Source organism: Atractosteus spatula, chromosome 14 (assembly GCF_055471065.1).
Source record: "Atractosteus spatula isolate fAtrSpa1 chromosome 14, fAtrSpa1.hap1, whole genome shotgun sequence".
Taxonomy (NCBI): Eukaryota; Metazoa; Chordata; class Actinopteri; order Semionotiformes; family Lepisosteidae; genus Atractosteus; species Atractosteus spatula.
Window position 1 is genome coordinate 38,087,136 of NC_142719.1, and position 17,023 is coordinate 38,104,158.

Sequence of the window (17,023 nt, forward strand, 5' to 3'; positions counted from 1 at the left end):
TTGTACCAGTATGACAGAAAAATTAAGTTATATTTATTGTTATTATGCATAAACTAATCTCTTTTTCCGAAGTGAAGCAAAGCTCAGTTTTGTTTTCCTTGTTTTCTTTCAGAAAAGCATTTTATTATGCAGTCTGAGGCTGATAGTTACGGTATCTCTCTAGGTCCAAATGAATCTATAACATGATTTTAATTCTTATTTAATAATGTGGTCTCTTTTTACCAAGCATTGCTTCACCTTTCAGATATCAGTGTTAGAATATCTGATGTAAGAAGTTTAAACCTTTAATAAACCAAGGATAAATAATTTAATTTAAAAAAAACTTTATTTTTTAAAAATGTGGATTATGTAGCACATTTTGTATTTAAGATTAGAGGAATATATCTGAGGATTGCAACTTTCATTTAAAAAAAATATTTGGATGATTTCGCATATTTTGTATTGATTAGAGTAATATATCTAGGGAATTTAAGCTCATACAGTTCAATTTGTATGTTATCATAAGTAAATTGCACTTCAAAATGTACTCACATAGCAGCTGGTCTTACAATTTCATGGATAAATACAATTTTAGATTCCCAGTCCTTACTAGCTATAAGTTGTTTCTTTGCCTGGCAGAATGCTCTTTCTGCAATGAGTACTGTGATATTGTGTATGTTAAAAGCATTACTTCTCATTGTACATCTGTGACTCTCACCTGAGAGGGACTGTGTGCCACTGAATGGAACAGATGATTTATTTTCTACCTCCAAGGCATTTCTGTCCCTTGAACTCCAACAGATGGCAAGACACAATATTCATCTTTGTGTAGCTTTCAGTAAAATATAGTTTTCATTTTGATTTTGTTTGACTAGCCAGAACTTGTGGCCTTGAGGGAGCAGAAATTGTTAAATCTTGCAGAAGGTCTTCAGAAGAACTGGTAGGAGTTACCTTAATTCAGACCATGTATGATCACATGGAACGTGTACAAGCAGACAAAACAGATAGCTTTGGAGGTAATTCTTATGTGGAGATCCTTTGTCTTCAGACTTAGGAGAGGTACTTCTTAAATAAGAATGCCTTTGTCTCATTGTTGAAGTAAGCTAATTGGCTGTGAGCAGGCATCGTTTTCTGTAATGGTGTAATGACAGAGCATGCCATTTAATTTTTGAGGGGCAAAATTTGAAACTGCAATTATGGTTTTGAAATTTGTCATGTTTAGGTTCTTGTCCTAGAGCAAGCTTTGGACAAGAAGAATTCCTTAAAACATTATTTAAATAAGACTAAAAATACACTGCATTTTGTCTTCCAATTTCTGGAAATAGAAGTTTAATATTGTTTTGCAAAAAATTCCTGAATTGACAAAATCAGCCCTACCACCCTTCCTGATCTAGATGAAAGATCCATCTGCACTGCAGGTTTACTCACAAAATCATTACCAGCAAGTCTATCTTTTGGCCAATAGCAAGCTGAATGGACAATTTGAAAAAAAAATGCCCTTCAGCAAAACCTACAAATTCAACATCATGATTTAGAAGGTCTATTGCTTGTTTCAGCACTTGTTGACAGAGTTTGATTAGAGCAGTATTACTGTATTTCGTTTCATTAAGGAACATATGCTAGATGCCCTCCAGACCATGAGTAGAGGTTAATGGGTCCGAGGCTCAAATAAGAACTATCAGTTACTGCCTGGTTAGTACTCTCAAATATGAATCCTTGGGACTCTGAGTTGTGTTTTTTTGTTATCTTTTGATATATCTTAGCTCTCACATTAAAAAAAACAATTGCTCATAGAGAAAATTAATCAAGAAGCTCTGTGGCTTTTAGTTGCATGACATTTACTACCATATACCCTGCAAAAAGAACACAACCTTCCCACAGAGTGAGCAAAGACACACACAAGCATTAGAATCATTATATACTAGAGGAGGCCATTTGGCTCATCCTGTTGTTTGGTTTCTAGCAGCTAATTGATCCAAGGATCAATTCATCCAGCTTTGTCTTGAAATACGCCAGGCAATTAGCTTAGCACGGCTCTGTAGCTCAGTCCATATACTCAGCAGCATTTGTAAAAACGTGCCTCCTGATTTCCGTTTTAAAGGCACTTCCCAGTAGGTTTACATGTGTTCTCTAGTTCGTGTCTCACCGTCGATTTGGAAGAAAACTATAGGATTGACTTAGTCAATGGCTATGAGGGTTTTGGATATTCAAATCAGGTTCACACATACTTTACCCTGTTCAAGACATACAGAGGTTCAGTTCTTTTAGCCTGCTTATCACTGGACGTATTCCAGAGCAGCAATAGCTATGGTGTATCTTGTTGACCACAACTGTTCCAGTAATCAAAATGAGGTCTTACACATTGTAAAATTGTAACATATCCCATACATATCCCATTATATGAATCCTACACTTTTAACTATATACTGTATGCTAACATCCTGTTTACCTCTTTATTGCTTCCCGACAGTGTCTAGAAAATGAAAATGTTGCGTCAGCGCACACCTAAAACTTTCTCATAAATAGCCTCTTCAAGTTTGGGGTTTCCCATTTTATATATCTGCTTTATATTTTTGTTTCAACACCTGTATTTGTCTACATTAGGCATCTGCCAGATTTTTGCTTAGTCCTGAATTTTTTGCAAGAGTTTCAGTGCTTGCTATCCCCCTAGTTTATTATCATTTGCAAACTTCAGGACTTTACTAAATATACCAGAATCTAGATTGGTGACATAAATTAGGAAGAACAGTTATCCTAATACAGATTCAAAAAGCACTCCACTAATTACATCATCACAATTTAAACATTTACCCCTTACACGAACCCTTTTACCCTGGTCTAATAAAGAATTTATAACCCAAGTGTATACATTACATGACCTCAAATGTGTATAATTGGAATTTGAGAATTATCTTAATGAGGAACTTTATCAGAACCCTTCTGAAAATGTACATATACTGTAAAATATGCCATCCTTTACTGTTTTTTTATCTTAATAAATCTAACATCTTAGTTAAGCAAGGCCTCCATTTTCTAAACCATTTTGACTTTTGCTGCATTTCCTATTGCCATGCAGATTTTGTACTGATTATTTCATCCATAACTTCACATGTAATAGACATGAGACCTTTGGTCTGTATTTACTGTACTAACTGAATTATCGGTACAGTTTCAAAGTGTACTTCACCACATATACATATATTATAATAACATTTTTAATGGTTCTTTCACCACTCTTTTCCTCACTCTGTCTTGACAAACGAAGTCAAAACAGACATTTACTCTGTTGGCTCCTCTGCTAAAATAAAAATTGACAGCTACAGTATGTCTAACAGTTCAATTTCAGCTTCAGACATATATGATTGTTATTTTACAAACTGTATAGGAGATATTAAAAACATTCTTATGCATACATCCCTGATTTCATTACAGAAGTGCATTCTAATTGATATCTAAATTTGTTGTCTGTATCCTACTCCTAAAACTATGCCTTTTGAATGGCCACTTATTAGTCATCCTTACCAATAATGAGATCCTTGTTTATTCTGGGTCTTGTACTCAAACGTTCTTTCTATGTATAGTGTTAAAAAAATCTTCCATCTTTCTTATCTCACTCAAACACTGGTTACCCACTTATGTTGTATTCATCACAGTGATTTTCTTTCAGACATATTTCTTTAATTTTGTACCTGACACTTCCAGCAATTAGGTAGAAACAGTTAAATATCTAGTCTTCTGAAATTTAGTTTTTTTTCTTTTTTTTAATCTGCTCTATTTGTATAACCTTAGTCCTTTTATGCATTAAACGTTTTTGAATTTCTCTGTAGACCTTTGCCCCAAGCCAGTTGGTATCCTTCCTGTTAAGATGTAATTCATCATGTCTGTGCAGATACTGTAGTCCTTTCTAGCCAAAATTTATAAAAAAGTGAGAAAAGCTAAGGTTTGTTCAGCACACTATGCCCTCAACCATGGGCTGTAGTAACGGATTACTGCTTGCAGTCATTTACCTTTGCATGGTTCAGACGAAATCCCTTATACTATCACAACACAGATTTAATCTTCAGCTGGTTTTCAAGGTCTTTGAATTCATTTCACAGGGAAAATGTGCTACCTATTCCAGTGCCATTTATCCCACTATGACCAATACCCAGCGGGTTTTACCTGCCCTTGCTAGGAGTTTGTCTACTCTTTTGATAGTATTAGCCACCATGGCTCCCAGGAGATAGCATACAGTTATAGCCTCTGGATCCCTGCTGAACATGTCAGTTGTGGAGATCCTGAGAACAGAATCACCGGCAACAGCCACTTTGCCTTTTCTTGTACTTTTGGTGCAACTGGTGTCTGAACTTTAGTGTTCATTCTGTGATGGGGGTGTTCTGGGAGTTGTTGGCTTTTCGGTGGTAGTGTCAAGACATACTGATGCACCCCTCTGGAATTCTCGGCCCAGACCCTCCCTCCAAGAATGTGATGTCTGCCATTTCTGTCATGTCACAGTGTTCCCTCAGGTCCGGCAGCTCCATTTCCCATTACAAGGTAGCGGTAGGGGGTCTTTCAGGATGTTCCACATGTTACACATCACAGGCTTGAAGACAGGTTTTGTGCTCAATGTTTTATATGGTTAGGGGTTCACCTACTGTAGTTTGTTTTTTATATGTTTGGTTTCCATTGACCTCCTTAAGTGGACCTCCAGAGACTCCCTGTCCTTGTGGGGCGCTGCTGCGGTATATTCTCGATGCACTTACACTTGCTTTGCTGTCAAGCCAAGGACAACAACGTATCCACGGGAAAGAGCTGAATCTATCCCCGTTGTCTGTAAATCATACTTTATGAAATGGAAATTAGTACTTCCGACAGCATAGTTATCATGGATAGCATAATAAAATAAAGCAAGGTCACTGAGAAAGTGAGATTCAGGACGTATTTGTTCCCATGATCCTATGTAGACATTTCCCAATGCTAGTGACTGTCACAATGCAGCTGATCGTAATATCAGGATCAAAACAACTGTGTGCCATTTTCTCGTCCTCATGAAGATTGCCCAAGACAACGTTAGAGCAGTCCCTGACTAGTCTAGTACTACTCTAGACTACTCTGAGTTTTTGTTATGATACAGTATTTAGGAAGTGGAAACACGAAAAAGGCGTCATCCAGTTATTAGTTCAATTTGTGGTTTTGTTAGTTACCTTCTTACTTTGTTATGCAACTTTATAAGGGGCACTGAATTTTCTTTAGACAACAAGCTTATATAATGTACAAACAAAGGTCTTTAGCCCAAATACACTAAAAATAGTTCTCTGGAGTTTCACATCATAATTCCCCCCTCTTTACAGCTACTCCTATTCTCAACAATTCCTACATATTATTACAGTTTGGTACTGAGTCTCTGTAGTTTTAATGCATTCCAGATCTTGCCTTCATAATAGAATCCCTAACAAGTTCTGGAATGATAGCTTTCTTAATTAAATTAAGGATACAGTCAGGATTGTATAAATATTTTTGGAAGTTTATTTTTTTTTAAAACATGAGAATTGCCAGAAGTAGTTTCAAATTTCTAGCAACGTTTCGAGCTCACACCTGAAGAAGGCTCCACGGCCGAAATGTTGTGTTTTCTTTCTTCTTTTTTTCAGCAAGGAATAAACCCATTACTTGTTCCTTTGCAGCCTACGTATGCTGACGCACCTGAACTAACTTAATACAGTACAATTTAATTCACAGTATTGAGTCCAGTGAGTTATGGTATATACACTATATACCCCACTATTTTATATAGTAATATAGGTAACTCATTAAATATTGGATTTTTGTTTCCTTAAATTCCCTGTGACCAACCATGTTTCCTTTTTTCAGTTATTTTGTATTTGCTGTTGCCCCTGTATTGATCAATGTCTTTTTCAAGTCATTGTCTTTCAAGGTTGACGCGTTCCCCTGTCACTCACTTGTAGCCTGAGGGACAGGAAGAGAACTGGGTAATTTAGGTGACTGCCACTACATACAGACATGTGACACTGCATCCTAGAGTCTCAGACTGTCAGTACTCATGCATCCACTTCCCTACTCCTTTTGAATTTTAATCAATTTCGCCTTATAGTTGGACACATTGCTAGTATGGAAAAGCAGTGTTGTGAGCAAAGCAGATGAAACTTCTAAGCATGGTAAGTTGCAGAATCACTGTTGTAAACGTTCTTTAAATAGTTCCATCTCTAAGAATGACTAGCAAGTTGACAAATACAAAGGAAGAGCATGTTTAATACTCTGGCTTTATTCTGTCTGTGGAAATAACGGGACTCTCAAAATGCATAAAACAATGTTTTATGTATTTTCACAGTATTGAAATCTTGATATATTCCAGCATGCACACATTTTGTTTGTCAGCCTCAGGGCTGAGTTTACAAATTCAACGATTGACACAAAATCTGTGTTATACAGAGAGTTGTTCTCCACAGAAAGTTAGAAAATAGGTTTACAGATGAAAGGCAACCATTTGTCACAACTACCTCATATACGTTTTCAGATCCAAGGATTTCATCCAGCTATTTCTTGAAAGATACCAAGATATCAGCTACAACAAAATGTTTTTTTCCATACTCCCACAACTATCTGTGTTTTAAACTGTTTAAAGTATTAAATGCCACTTGTGTCTTTTGGTCTGTGTTTCTTTCCTGACTGTGAAGAAGTACACTGGACTGAATTTTTTAGTGCCTTTGAAGATTTTGTGTCCAAATTATCTTTCTCTTGCAAGGTGTTCGCCCAGTCTTAAATTTGGTTTGTTTGTTCACCCTCCTGTTTGGTACTGCCTCTATTTAATGGCGTTTTAAATGAAAGTTGAAATGTTTGAGAAACCCCTATTCCTTCCCGTTATCTGGTCCTAGGGTGTAAATATGGGCCTTTGAACTACCATGTCCAGGCATTTGTCACAGTGACAGTTCTACACCTTCCCCAAAGCGCTGGCACTGCCAAAACTCTTGGTTCATCAAAATGGTGGATCCAGACATATTTGTCTACAAGGTTGCCTCTCAGACCAAGCGGGTTAAAATAAATGTATAAATAAGTTTTCATTATTAATATATTTTTGCAGACACTTTCAATAACAGACAAAGTCCATTCTGTATGTGAAGCAGGTTTGGGATATTGGGCTATTCAAATGGAAACATTATTATTGCTTGTATTACTTGTTTTGAGATAAACATACCATCTGTACTTGTCATATTATCACTGAATGCCTTTAACTGGGTTGATAAATTTTGTTTCTTGACCAAAATCAAGCACAGAAGATATAGTACCTGTTTATTCTTCATATCGTGTATTAGATTCATGTATTTTGTAGATCTGTGCATTACTGAAGGCCACATTGTTTCATTATTGAGAGCTCTGAGTGATGGCAATAGTTCCCAACAGCAGTACATCTTTGGGAATGAACTGGAAGGTTAGTATTTGTTACATCATTGCATGCTGACATGAGCATTGCAGTAGGATAGTGCAAAATTCGAAAGTCTTAACATGCTGTTCTTCCACTTCTGGTAGTCCCTAAAGGAATGATAATGATTACTGACCCCTGTAGAGCATCTGACTTTTTTCTTATGGCAAGGTCTACATAACTAATGGAATTAACACAAAATAGAACATTGCATAGGTATTTCACTGTGTTCACAGTAATGTCCATCTGGAAAAAGCATCCCCAACAAGGAACTGGATAATATTCCTAAGATTGCAAGACCAGATGGAATTATTAAACAGCTGAGCTCAGAAAGCAGTGAGCGTTTATAGTTCTTTCAGTCGTAGTCTATCGACAGACTTTGATTTTTTATTATTATTTATATAAAAGTACTAAGAAGTTTAAAATAAATCTTTTGCTGAGGGGTAGCAACACATTTTCACATTTTGACCCTGAGAACAGTGGTTCTTTTGTATAATGAAAATGAAAAAAAGTTGAACATTGAAAAAGAAACATCTTTGAGCCTCAGTGTGTTTTTCTTTTGTGTGTGTTCAGATTACTTTCCTGGTTTTTAGTAATCGTGGCTATGCTTAGGTATATTAGTGCTGCAGAACTCTGCTGTGATGCTCTATAAATATAGCAGTTAAATATAGAGTGTTTAATTCTGCCCATTCATTGCCATTCCCAAGTTTTTAATTAGCAGGTTTTTAACTCATCACACAGAAAATTGGAAGGTTAAAGAAACAAGTTTTGCTGATAAACCTGAACAGCAGTGCCACTTTCAAGATTAAGTATTGTAGAGCAGGCATTCCAAGGGTTAACATCTGCCATGCCTTTGCCCCCATGCTTGTAGGTTCAAAATTAATTTCACTTTCCTGTGCATGTGTGGAATATATATCAGTGCAATAAAAGGAGAAACGACTTTGGCATCGCCTTATAGATACCGACAGAATGGCATAAATATTTAATGCCTGAAAGTCATTGTAGTTGTGCTGAAGGCAGCTGTACTGTAAATGTATTCAATATAATTTAATTTCTGATTTATTTCATGAAATTCTTCTGCCACCCCCCTACTTCGGGGCCTATCGAAGACCCTCTGCTTCACAATAAATCACTTTCCACTTCACATTATAAAGGGGAGTCATTAAAATGCAGCAGTTGAAGGAGTTTCATATTAAATCGTAAACAAACAGAATGAAAACTATAAAGAAAAGGATTTTCAGGGGCTGGAGGCTCTTGTTATTGTGCTCTTTGTCCATGTGTTGAACTTACATCTAAGGTATAACTTCTATAGCTGTTTAAAACTGCAGCCCAGGTCTTTGGTTGAAATTCTTGATGCAATTACCGTTTGTTGTTCATGTCTACTGCAAATAACAGCAATGCTGTAATAGTTCTGAGGAATTCAGAGCTTTATACTGTAGGTTCAGCACTGGAATTTTGATCTTTCTGAAGCATTTAAATTAAAGCTTAAGGTTTCCAATGCTTAGCCTTCCAATTAAGAAATTCAACAACAGGTTTCAGCTGAGCTGAAGGAAGCATCCTCTGGTCTATGGAGGGTTTATTATTTGAAGTTTTTGGGTGAGTCGAAATTTGAAGTGAATGCCTGAAAGTCTCTGTAGCTTCTGAAAGTTAATGGCTGAAACTCATTGTGGGCCTGTTGTTTACATCATTGTTAGTTTAAGTAATCAAATCAGGAACACAGTAAACATTATATTTTACGGTGGTATCTTTCACCACCAGTTTGCCACTGTACATCTGCACATTTCTACATCTAACTCTGTTTTACAATGATATACTCTGGTAAAGTTTTATAAGAGTGCACTGGTGCTTGTGCACCTGCTGACCTGATCAATGTGTTTGGAATGGTTCAAGCAGTGACCCACACATAATAGATCAATATAGTGTCAGGGAAGTGACACAGCAAAACAATTAAGACATTGCTCGAAAAGACAGAATTATGTATCTATAATAGAGGAATCTTCCTTGTGAAACTCTTTACATCCCTTGTGACTGCTTTACTTCCTGGCACTATATTGTGTGGCACAACAAGCAAAAGCGAAGTGATTTGGTGTGATGAGTCACCCTGCGACTGCGGCTAATGAGCTCTTTTTCTTTCCTCCTTACTGCAAAAATGTGAAGAGAGTTACAGTGGGCGAGAGGACATTCAATTTCCCTTGTTTTACGTCACACACAAATGGATGTCAGGAAAAGATAAATTATGATATTAATTTACCCTGCGTCCTCCGTAAAAAATGTCCTCAAGAAAAACAGAACAAAAGAAGCATAGTGGGATGTCCCATCTGTTTATAGAAATAAATTCTACGTTAAGAATTGGCTTCACTCTGCAGAAATGTCTTTAGCTAGTGTACGCTACCAGTATCTGAGCAATCTTTTATTTAACTATTATTCAATGATTCCTTTTCATATCGATATCCGTTCACCAGAGTAGGTTGCCTGAACAAATTAATCATCTCAATCGTATTTGCAATCTGTCTGCTCTTTTAAAAAGAGGAATGGTATTTTCGGTAGAAATCCCAGCAAAAGCAAATGGTCTTTTTTCATGGGCAGCTTTAAAAAGAAACCTTTCAGGGAAAGCTGATCATATTTAGTGTTTTTTCTCTACTTGGATACTGATACTTTTTTTACAAAATTTTAAGATATGAAAAGTAAAATTGCATGAAAAACTATATATATCTACATAGTATCAAATATTATCATTGCTTGGATATTAAAGTAAGGTGTCACAGAAATGAAAGAAAAACATCTATTATTCTATTTAAGCACAGGTTAAGGATCACACGTTTTCCTTTATGTTGCATCTTGATATATATACAGTTCAAGCCATTATTTTTCAGAATGCTTTGCTGGCGTATATGTGGCTGAATTTTGTTTTTTTTTAATGCCATCTCAGTGAAACCAGCACCACAGCTCGTTGTTTTCTGAGACTCTAACCAGGAGCTGTCTGCTCTATACTCCTGTAAAGGGTCCTGTTTTACCTATTCAGCACACAATTTCATTCTGCTGTAACAACGAAATGGTATGTACAGCACTTAATCAAGAATACCCAATAGGATTAAGGTATTTTTAATGGTGGTGCAAGGTGCAGCCCCAGCAAATGAACTCCTCTGTGTATCTATTGAGCAAATGAGGAACTGTGGAGGCTATACAAGCCTTCCACCCGCAGCACAAGCTAAATGCATTTCTGCTGCTTTTGAGAAACTGGCCATTTTGGGATTTGGGAGGTAGTTTGTTCTTCATGCTCATTAATCTCTGGTAGCTCATCTGCAATCAAGCTTTTAAGGTGTGTAAGCTTCAGGAATAATGTGGTGATTTTGAGATATTAGAAACTAATGTTCACTGGACCTGGCCCACAAGCTTCCAGCTCATTTCCCCCCTACGCCAGCTTTGATAGATATGAAATCCTAATGATTTCAACACGTCTTTGCATCCTCCTGACACAATGGAATCTTAAAACCAGACTTTTACCATTTATAAAGTAAAGCTGCATACTATGCTTAGATTTTTTTCAACAGAATCAGCTAACTTTCTATCTCAAGAAATAAAAAAATAAGGTTTGGGTGTGGTTGTTTTTTATTATTATTGTTTAATTTTTTTTTGCATTTATATTATCAAGTAATTAAGAGATCAACATATCGGCATTGGGCGGTCATGCTTATCTTTAAATGCTCCTGCAATTGAACACCCATACTGTAGGTTCCCCCGTATTATTATCTGGGATATTTTATGATTAGCTAGAAGCTGCTATTTTGATTCTGGTACTTAATTATGTTTTGAGATCAGTTTTGAGATCAGTTTCATTAGTCACTACTCGCACTGAGATTCTAGCCACTCCATTTCACTCAAGAATGTTACAGGGACCTATTTGTATGGCATCAGCTGGTATGGCCTACCCCTTTTATCAAGAGCAAAGTCTTAGGGTGGAACCATAGCTCTATAGATTCAGACTTCATTTTAATTTTTTCCTTGTATACAGTTACTCCTATTTACAGCTGTAACATTACAACATTACTACAGAAGTGTCTCCATTATGGAGCCCTTACTATTTGTTCAATATATCCAAAACAAATATGGATGGCTTCTCCTGAATGTGCTAGTACAGGGGTCGACGCCCAGTGAAATTTGTCTATGGCACGCATAATGCAACCAAAAACTTTGGAATTTTTTTTGTGGATGCTGATCTGCAGCATACTCGATACTGAACTGCACTACATAACCCTTGGGAGAGAGGAAGCGCTAATGTACCTATGACGTGACGGCGAACTGAGAGATGAGAATTACGTCAGGGCTGCTTGGTGCGCTACACGTAAGCCAGATGGTCAAAAGCTAGGCTTGTAGCATCTTTGCTGTGACGTAAACTAATAGCCCCTGAGCTATTAAAAAAAAACTCGTTTGTAAGTGTGATATGTACAGTATGGCTTAAATGATTTTGACTCAAATTAGAGACGTACCTCTCTCAGATAGACGTGTTCAGCGCCGTATACTGTATGTGACTTTGTTGGCGATCTGCTGTAGATAGGTAGTTAAAAAATTAATATTGGTTCTTAACTAAAGGTGTGTTTGTGATCTGCTGGTTTGTGATATTACCAGCTTATAACAGTACGTGGCATGCGTCAGGTTTTTTAGATATAATGGCAGAAAAAGTAGCACGCAGTACAAAGAGGTGGCCAACCCCTGTCCTAATAGATCGCATATAAGGTTATATACCATATATAGTATATAACCATACAAGCAATACATTTGTTTTGTAGAATGTTCAGACATCTATAATGTTTTGTGACTTTGTGTGTTTTCACAGGTCCCCCTGTAAATGTTACATGCAACATCTTTATCAACAGTTTTGGTTCCATCGCTGAAACGACCATGGTGAGTGCATTCTAATCACAAAGGTTTTTTTTTATCTTGTAGTGGAAGAGCCAGTTCTCAGAGGGGTTTCTAGCCTGTGGGGTTGGAGACTTGAACCCTAACACTATTCAATTCCCATTTCAGTTGTTGTCCCATTTTAGTTAGTAGGTGGCATTGTCACTTTAAAAGTTCTGATTCCTTCATAATTTTTCAGTATTTGACTCCATCCTTTGAATACATCCCTGTTCTGTATTTTTGGTCTTTATTTTGCATTGACATAACTCCCTTTAAAATTCAATTAGCAGTCGCTGAATGTTCTCTGGATCCCAACTTGAAAACATCTTCTTTGTCCTCTGAAAATAGGATTATTTCAATATTAACCAAAGTTTTAAAAATGGTATAGGTGTGATTATTGTACAGTCCTTCTTGTTCATCTCTGTTCTGTTAGGTGCGGTCAGCATCTAGCAAAAATAAATGCACAACAATATACAGTACATTTATGTCAGTATTCTGTCAGACATCTGACTCTGCTCTAGTGATCAGTGTCTCCTATAAACTGCTTGAGATATTGATAAAGGAGAACATTTAGCACCTGTAACATTCAGTGAGAAGCATCTTGCATCCTAATTTGAAGAGTTTAAGAGTTTTGATAACACAAACTAAAGTTTAAAAGGAATTCACATGAAAAAACATAGATAATGTGGATCACTGAAGGTACATTCACTGTCTATTAAAGGACTGGAAGGGAAATATAGATAACATGAAAAATGTATTTCATTTTTTTTCTTTGGTAAGCTGTAGTTTGTTTTATTTTAATTATCCTTTTTACATGAAGTACTGGATAAAATTAAACTAGGCTAAGGCAGAAAGGTTTTTTTTCCTCATGCCTTTAATGTAGGCACTCAAAGGACAAATGCTACTGAAAGAAATGGTAGTGGACAGTTTTAGTAAACATGCACATGATTAAAATTTAACAGGAGGGAATGAAGCCAGTGCAGTTAAGGCTTTTCTAAAGAAAGTAATCCACTTAAAAAGTGCATTGCATAATCTTATGAAGAGTAGAATGTTTAATTCATTTTCACAATTCTTTTTTTGGATATACAGTATATTCTAGACTGCGATTGCTCAATTCACCTTGGCTGATACATGCTAGATAGTCATACTGTATCTCTCCTTATGACCTGGTTCTCATTAAACAAATAAAAAAATAAATGTAGTGAAATATTAGTATTAGACTAGAACAAATTTAGTGCCTATATTCAAAACCTAGTTATTTTTAATTCTCTGTACTTGATATCTTTATTTAATGGATTGATGAACAAAACAGATCTTAGATCTCAGTAACAAGGTTTGCTGTTGAAAAAGATGTTAGTGTAGTGCACGACTGTACTTGACCATAAACCACAGTAATCATCTTATTTAGCAGTTAACCAGATTCAGATTAACTTTACTGTAAACATACCATGCTCACTTCCACAATGTTTTTCTAAAAACTGGAAGAATCACACAAACACGAACAGACATGATCCCGACAATAAAAGTTAATATCCTGAACGGCCCAGAACTGTTCAACTGAACCAGGAACCATCTGATAATCCTAATGACTGACTCAAGAGCATGTTTAGACGAACAACACAAATTAAGATGAAAGGGGGACACCAGTCAAACCCAGCATTCATGCTACGCATCGGCAGAGCTGTCTCAAAACTGCTGCTGCCTGCAGAATTACTTCATGCAGAACAAATGCCACATTTTCCACCCTTTTTCCTCGCTACAACTGGTGGAATTGATCCAAGTTGCCAGCGCTTTCATTCAATCTGGAACAAAACGGCAGCAGTGATTGTGCAGGGGAGGAATAGTTCGATAAATCCTTAGCACTTATCGGGCTGTTGAGGAGCACTGCTGAGGATGGTGTTTCAGCAACCAAAGGTTTAACAGGCTCACTGCCCTGCCGGGACCTAGGTATCCTCCTGGCCTCCTGCTGTCCTAATTGTTTACTCTGTTTTAAAGATATGAGGCCCAGGAGAGACAAAACCAGCTATTTAATTAGCTTGCTGGTCTTTCATTTCCCTGAGGACAGGTGAGAGCTAAGGCATAAATCCCAAGCTCTGAGGGAGAACATTAGCAGCCCTGTCATTTGTCACCAGAGTTAGTCTCTCCAGTCACAAGAGCTGCAAACTTTTTAAATCTATCGCAGTCAGGAGCAGCTTTGGCCTTCGGCTTGAATCACATTATGAGCCATTGTCACACATCTGTCTCTTCATCTATTAAACTGGATGGAAAATATGAATATATATGTTTATGTTGATAAATATGAAATATTGACTCTTCCATAATTTCCAACAGCGCCTGGAAAGTAAATGAACCATGGTTTGTTTGGTAAATATTTCTACTGCAACCTTGCAGAACACTATTAAGGTATAGAAATGTATTTTATAGAGCGAGGTTGGTTCCAATACTCTTTTAGTGCAAAAATATATTAGTAGCCTCCTTGTCTGTAGAAGATTCCATTGTAGATGTAACTCCATGATAATACAGTATACTTAATGAAATGTTGCATCTTTGTGCTCACAAAATGTATAATGCCTAAAATGTACAGTATATAGCCGACCAAAGTCTTGACTAATCACACTTTAACCACATGTGTCAAAAAAAACTAAAATGGTGGTCAACTCAGGGTCTTCTTTTGTCAACATTAATTTGGAAATGTATCAGAATACTACTGAGAGTTACTGTATTAGTGCCTTACCTGCTAACAATGTTCAACAAAAAAGTGAAATCTCACATTTCCTGAAGAAAATGATTATGGTTTTAAATCAGACTGGCAAAAAGGAAGCGCGATCATGTAATACTATAGTACATGGATGTCTACCAATGGGTGTCTGATAGAATTAATTGTGATCTTGATGAGTTATACATGGGTAATTGCTTAATGTGTCATCCAGATTCTGTTTATGTCATGGGACTTTTAACATTTTGAGATGAATCAGATAAACATAGTACAGCTTGTCTTGAATAGGTGTACTCAGGCTTAGATGATAATGTCCCTGATTGGCCTTTCAGTTTCAGGTTTTCTTTAATTCTGCAATTTTCTTGAAAAGGAGATCTTTTAAACTATGTAACACATTATTTTCCATAAGGCTATGTGATCTTTATCAAATGATGAAATAGTTTTATATGCACGTTTCTGAGAACAGTATTAATCATCGGTCTGACAGGAATTCATTATTCAGTGCTGCTGGACAATCAAACCATACATGTCATATTGCAGTCCAGTTTTGTGAATGGCTTTTCCCTTTTATGGGAATTATACAGTATGTATTCTCTGATTTACTTTAACCAGTTTTGGAAAGAATTGTTGAAAGAGAGAAAAATAATTGCTATAAAATAAAATTTTAGTATGTTATAAAAATCAAATCTTGTGTAAAAATTAAGTGCACCACAGGACAGTGAAGGGTTGCTATTAATCATAAAGTGCCACACTGGCATAAGAACTCTAAAAGTGCAAATGTTGTTATGATTATTGTGTGATAAATTTGTGATGAAAACCATGGCTAGTGAGAAGGATCTATCACATAATGAGGTATATTTAATAGAAATCAAGGTTTTAGCCAGTGACGGCTACTGCATGTGACAAATTGGTGCCTGAATCCATGTGTCATCTTGGGTTGAGAAGGCTATGGAAAACCAATGCTGCTGATCATAGAAGCAGTCAGGGCAGAAGACCAGACTCTCAGGATGTGATATTAGAAACCTCAAGGTATGTTCTCTAAATGACAAGCATTCCAGTAGAGACCTTGCTATTGACTGTCGTGGTGTGGGTGTTAATATTGCTCCTGGAACACTAAGGTATATATTGTCCCAAAGCCTCTAAGGACTTGAAGCACCATTTCAAATGAAGCTGCTCTATTTACTGGGGAGTGGTTACAAAGTCAAAAAAGTTGAAGAAGGGCAGCAAAAACATGGAAAGCAAAAAGATTGATTCCTTGAATCTGTTGTCCTGAGAAAAGAAATTGTGTTCACATAATAGCACTAACAAAAGTTATTACTTACAGGACCTAATTTTGGTAGTAACTCTCCCATTGCTTTGGTTCACAATGTCAGGATTACAGAGTCAATATTTTCCTGAGACAGCAGTGGAATGATCCCCGGTTGGCTTACAGCGAATATCCCGATGATTCCTTGGATCTGGACCCGTCTATGTTGGATTCCATTTGGAAACCAGATTTGTTTTTCGCCAATGAAAAGGGAGCCAATTTCCATGAAGTTACAACAGACAACAAGCTACTCCGAATTTCAAAAAATGGAAACGTGCTTTATAGTATCAGGTAAGCCGCTGTCTTTCTGCAATTTGGAGAAAACGGTGTCTGTTAGGATTATTCTGTAAAACAGGAGCTGGCACAAAAGGAAACTTTACAACTGGGAAATTATATTGGCCTCAAGAGATTCTAGATGTGAATTGTAAAAATGCATGTCTTTTTATTAAAAAAAGGTATGCAAATCATCTTAGAATTTAAATCATTCTTCATTTTACAAAATAAGCGTGTTAATTTACGTATTTACCTTGGTCGTGAACATACTGTAAATTTCAAAGGAAAACATTTGAAATATAAGGTTAAAGTATTTTTGTTTTTTTTCCGCTGAGCTTTAACCAGATTTAACCAAACTGTGATTTGACTTCAGTTGAATGAGCCCTTGTTTAGCTTATTTCACAGCATGAAACCATTCCTTCATAGTGTTACCATCACT

The 17,023-nt window shown here is 36.5% G+C and overlaps 1 protein-coding gene across 1 annotated transcript in view; it reads left to right on the forward strand.

Annotated features, from left to right (window-relative positions):
- glra1 (glycine receptor, alpha 1) overlaps positions 1-17,023 on the forward strand; it is a 54,182-nt gene that overhangs the window by 18,165 nt on the left and 18,994 nt on the right. Inside the window, exons 5-6 of the mRNA XM_088933087.1 lie at positions 12,228-12,295; positions 16,379-16,602. Coding sequence (XP_088789213.1) covers positions 12,228-12,295; positions 16,379-16,602 — 292 coding nt within the window. The remainder of the gene's footprint in view (positions 1-12,227; positions 12,296-16,378; positions 16,603-17,023) is intronic.